General features: G+C 40.4%; 1 protein-coding gene across 1 annotated transcript in view; it reads right to left on the bottom strand.

Annotated features, from left to right (window-relative positions):
- Positions 1-5,031, bottom strand: part of Dnajc27 (DnaJ heat shock protein family (Hsp40) member C27) — a 45,352-nt gene that overhangs the window by 7,378 nt on the left and 32,943 nt on the right. The window contains exon 6 of the mRNA XM_004627447.2: positions 4,026-4,186. Coding sequence (XP_004627504.1) covers positions 4,026-4,186 — 161 coding nt within the window. The remainder of the gene's footprint in view (positions 1-4,025; positions 4,187-5,031) is intronic.

Below are 5,031 nucleotides of genomic sequence, written 5' to 3'. Positions count from 1 at the left end.
TGCCATTCCAGTATTTATCTTATGTTTTACTCTTAGTACTTCTTTGCTATCATGAAAACTTTTTCTTAGTTCAATTGTTTTGAAACATTTAATTTTCTGAATATTGCTTAATCTTAACTTTTGTTCTAAGATTTATACTGCATCTTTGACTACAATTTATTTAAAAGACATTGTATGATATCTTCTACTATTAGAAACTTTAAAAAGTATATTTCCATTTTCTGTTGACTTAAAAAAAGAAGACGTTTGTACTTAAAAAAAAAAAGAAAGAAAGAAAGAAATGTGGGTTGGGAGTAGCACAGGGTGAGGGATTTGGAGAGTAACACAGTGGCTAAGGAGCAAGAGCCTGAAAAACAAAACAACAAAAAGCCTGGTTTGATTGCCAACAATAGTAAGTATTTTGTGACTAACTGGCACTGGAGAAACTATTTCTCAAAGCTGGGAGGCAGGCAGGAAGTTGTAAGGCTAACCCAGGCATGAGTACAAGTTTAGATTAAGGTGTCTGTGGAAACAAACAAGGAAAGACAAAAGAGACTGTAGAGGGCAAGAATCAGCAGAAGTGGAGGATGCATGGAAGATTCTGCTAGAGGAGGGAAGAAGGCTGGATGGACACCAGGGTTCTGTGGACATCAGGACTTGTCTGGAAGGCCTGGACACCACCTGCCCCTTGTCTTTCTCACCCTCTGATGCCAGGCCAGCGCTGAGAGGTGCTAAGCACCAGGCCACTGAATGTCCAGGCTACGCTCCGCTCCTACTAGGTTATGTTTTAGGGCTCACCTTCTTTTGGTCAGGGCTCTGCCACCTCACAGGCATGGGCTCTTAAGTGCCCCAGCCATTGATTGATTGATTGATTGATTGAGGCAGGGTCTCAATATGTAGTAGCACATCTCCCTGCCTTAGCTTACTGTGCTGAGATTACACTTACATACCACTATACCCAGCCTCCTTTATTTTTACCAGAAGGATTTCTAAACTGGTTTTCCCAGGTAGGAAGATGGTCTTTGACAGTTCAGAAGTGTTGAACTGAAGAGATTGAAGTCTCAGGGTCACAGTAATAGTTGCCCCTGTCCAGGGCACATACTCCAACTCTAGGGAAGTGTCTTTATTTTAACTAACTGCATATGTAGCTTTCCTACACATATAATTTTGATAGTGATTAACAAGAATGACATTCTCCCTCTCTGAAGAAATCTGAAGCCAGGTGTGGTGGCACTTGCCTGTAATCCCAGCACTTGGGAGACAAGCAGGAGGATTACCTTGAGTTTGAGTTAGTTCAAGCCCATGCTGAACTGTTCTACATCAACAGCAAAAAATTCTTATTCCTCCAAGAGGCTCTGTTTTTCCTGAGTGAGGATATGAACAGCTTAGTGTGTTCCTGGCTTCCTTACCAAGAGGGGCCTTTCAGGATGTCTAGGGACAGAAGAAACTCTCGAGGGGAATTTTTGGAGAAACAAGACTACTTGGGTGTATAACAAATATATCAATTCTGCTGAAGATGAAGATTGATTTATAGTCCAAGAACAGTAAACATAGTTGGTACTGAACAAAAATCAATATTCTCTGTAATTTAAGAAAAAAGAATTTTGAAGATTTTCCCTAAATGTGTTGATTGAGGCTGGTCAAATAGCTCAGTGGATTAAAGCACCTGCAAAAGCAGGGGGCCGGGGGTTCGATCCCTGGGCCTGACATGCTGGTCCCGTCCCCAGGGCATGATGAGATTGCAAATGAGACTGGGTGTGGTGGTGTGTGCCTGTAATCCCAGCTCTTGGGAGGCTATAAACAGGAGGATCACTACCAGTCTGTTCTAGTAGTGAGACCCTGAACACCCTGTAGACTCTTCCCTAAAATACAAAAAAAAAAAAAAAAAAAAAAAAAAAATAGTGTTGCGTGCTATAAAATATTAGTTTAATAGACTTCACTGAAAAAGGCTAATAGGGGGCTGAGGAGATGGCTCAGTGGAATAAGTGCTTCCCTGGCAAGTGCAAGGGCCTGAGTTTAATCCCTGCTTCTGCCAAAAAAAAAAAAAAGAAAGGAAAAAAAAAAGGCTAATAAAAGTATGTGTTTATATTGAAAAAATATAAATTAAAGACGTTCTGGATATTCTGGAAGATTCCAATTAACCAAAGTGAATAATAATAAATACCATTTCAACTTCATTAATAAGTAGATAAAGAAAGTTTCTTAATATTTGAGCCAATATCCTTTGGAGAAGCCACAGGAAAATTTATAATTGAAACAACACAGCTCTACTATGAAATTTATTTATTTATTCATTTATTTTCACTTATGTATTTGGTCTAGGGTCTCACTATGTATCTCTAACTTATAGTTATCCTCCTGTTTTCAGCATCCCCAGCACTGGGATTACAGGCATGTACCATCATGCCTGAACTCAGTAGCTGGCTCAGCACACCCTGGGGGTGGGGCTGGTATGGCACGCAGGATTGAACCCTGGTCCCTGCGCTTGCCAAAGGAGGCGCTTCGTACATTGAGCTATCTTGTCGGCCTCTACTATGACATTTAAAAGACACCAGGCAACTCCATGCTCTTTATATGGGGTCATGTGAATTCCTTCACAAGTCCAAAATGGCTGCAATACATTTGTTGAATTAAGAGTGACCAATACCTCAGCACCACATGCCACACCGACCCCATCCCCCAGCACACTGAGCAAGCCACTAAGACCAGGCGTGGTGGTGCATGCCTGTAATTCCAGTGCTGGGGAAGCTGAAACAGGAGGATGACTAGAGCTACATAGTGAGACCCTATACCAAATACATTAAAAAAAAAAAAAAAAAAAAAAAGAGTGACCAACAATGGTCCCCCCTTCCCCTTTCCTTCTTTCCTTCTGGACTTGTGGATATGCTGAGAACAAAATGAAGAAGAGATGTTTTAACACTTTTGGAACAGACAAAGCCATTCTGAGGCATAGCGACTCAAGGTGAAAAGTAGGAAAGAAAAGGCCAGGGGTGGAGGAAAGTCATGGTGCAAAATAGGCAACTACACTATATGCAGTCATGGCAGTGTTAGCACTGAGTTATATTATCATACTGGGTAACATTTATTTTTGCACAAGCAACAAGAAACAGGGGAAATATTACTCTTATTCCTGAATAAGGCTTTTTTTTTTCAGTGCCAGGGATTGAGCTCAGAACCTTATGCTTGCCAGGCAGGTGCTTATGCCACTGAGCTTATCTCCTGGCCCCTGAATAAGCTATTTTGCTAAAGTAAAGTAAATACACATACAAATGAGGAACTGGTAGGGTTTTGAGAAAGAAGGAGGCTGATGGACAGATACATGGGGTTAAGGGATAAAGACCAACACTATCACCAATCCCAGAGCCCCTGATTGCTCTTATTTGACTGAAATCAGTTTGCCCACCCGTAACATGAAATTTTTGGACAGGTTGATTTTTTTTAGGAACTGGGGATTGAACTCAGGCCCTTGCACTTGCCAGGGAAGTGCTTATTCCACTGAACCATCTCCCCAGCCCCTAGGTTGATTATTCCACTGAGCCATCTCCCTGGCCCCCTCTAGGTTGATTATTTTTTATTTATTTATTTGTGTGTGTGTGTGTGTGTGTGTGTGTGGCCAGCTCAGCCCACCAGAGAGCGCGGCTGGCTGGCATGTGGTATGTGGTGCTGGGGGATTGAACCGTGGTCCCTGTACTTTGCTAAGCTTGTTCAAATAGGTGCTTTAGACCACTGAGCCATCTTACGAGCCCCCCACTCTAGGTTGATTATTAACACTCTCTTCTCCTTCAAAATTCTATGATTTAAGAATTTTCTTTTGAAAATTTTTTTTGAAGGTTACGTTAGCTCTACAGTTTATTCCCTTACCAGAAGCAAACTATGCTTTCTGTTTTACATGATTGAGATTCAGTTAATTCAGTGATGCAGTCATTATGGAATCTATTTCACACACTGTTATGTTTCTAGCCAGTTAAAAGAAGTTCGACCGCACCTATAATTTTGGCAACTAAGTCCTTCTCTCTGGACTCTAAATACACTGGAGTGCTGCTTACCTTGAGGCCCCAGGTTTCACGCCCAGCATGTCCCAGCTGTCTTTGCTATTTCGAATTCTACGAATGGTATCTGCTTGTTCTTTGGTGAAGCTAGTGCTGCTGTTTGTGGGAGGACGTTTCCCGCCATTTTCACACAAATCGACTATGGATACATAAAAGGCCTGCAAGAAGTAAACACAGCTCATAGTAGGGCAGCCTGTGTGAAGAGAGGAATTCCTTTTAAGCACCAACTTATCACCTTCTAACACATTCCAGTAACTTAAAAAGTCATTCATTAATCACATACATACTTTGTAAAACTTTTTCCCTTTATGCTATGTTTAAATATAATTATATTTTAATTTAAAAAGTATAAGGTATGACATTAAGGTGGCTATTATTCTACTCTCAGGCAATTCCACTTTAGTTAAAAATTACTAGATGAAACCTGTCGGGTGTTCAGATAATAAGGTGTGAAATGAAAACTGCGTCTCCTTATCTTTCAAATTTTTCTCTTTAAAATAACCATTGTTAACATTTTTCTGAGTATCTTTCCAGGAAAATTTGCTACCAATATACCATTTCATACACACATCTGTACTCTATAAATACATAAGTGATCAGATAAAACACACTGAAGAGCACTTGCATTTTTTTTTTTTTTCATATCATAACACATCGTGGAACCTTCCTATAGCTACATTTAGAAACCCTTATTTTATTTAATAACTTCATTATTTTACTGCATGACTGTGCCATCCTGAGCCACTGGTTACTCTTGAGCAAGCCATTGGTACCAGTTTCCTGGCTATCAAAATACTTTTAAGCAGCTGCATCTCTTCATAGTTGTGGAGATGATGCTTTAGGATAAATTTTGAAAAAGTAACATCAGAGTGTGTGTGCATTTAAGTTTTTTATTTTGACTATTGCTGTCCACAAAGGCTACACTAGTTTACATTCTCATTCCTATGTGTGAGAGCAACTAATGTCTGCCTCCTCCTCCTCCTCCTCCTCCTCCTCCTCCTCC

This window comes from Octodon degus, unplaced genomic scaffold (assembly GCF_000260255.1).
Source record: "Octodon degus isolate 3935 unplaced genomic scaffold, OctDeg1.0 scaffold00019, whole genome shotgun sequence".
NCBI classification, from domain to species: Eukaryota; Metazoa; Chordata; class Mammalia; order Rodentia; family Octodontidae; genus Octodon; species Octodon degus.
Note: the sequence above shows the minus strand (reverse complement) of the source record. Positions and strands in the feature narration are given on the sequence as shown.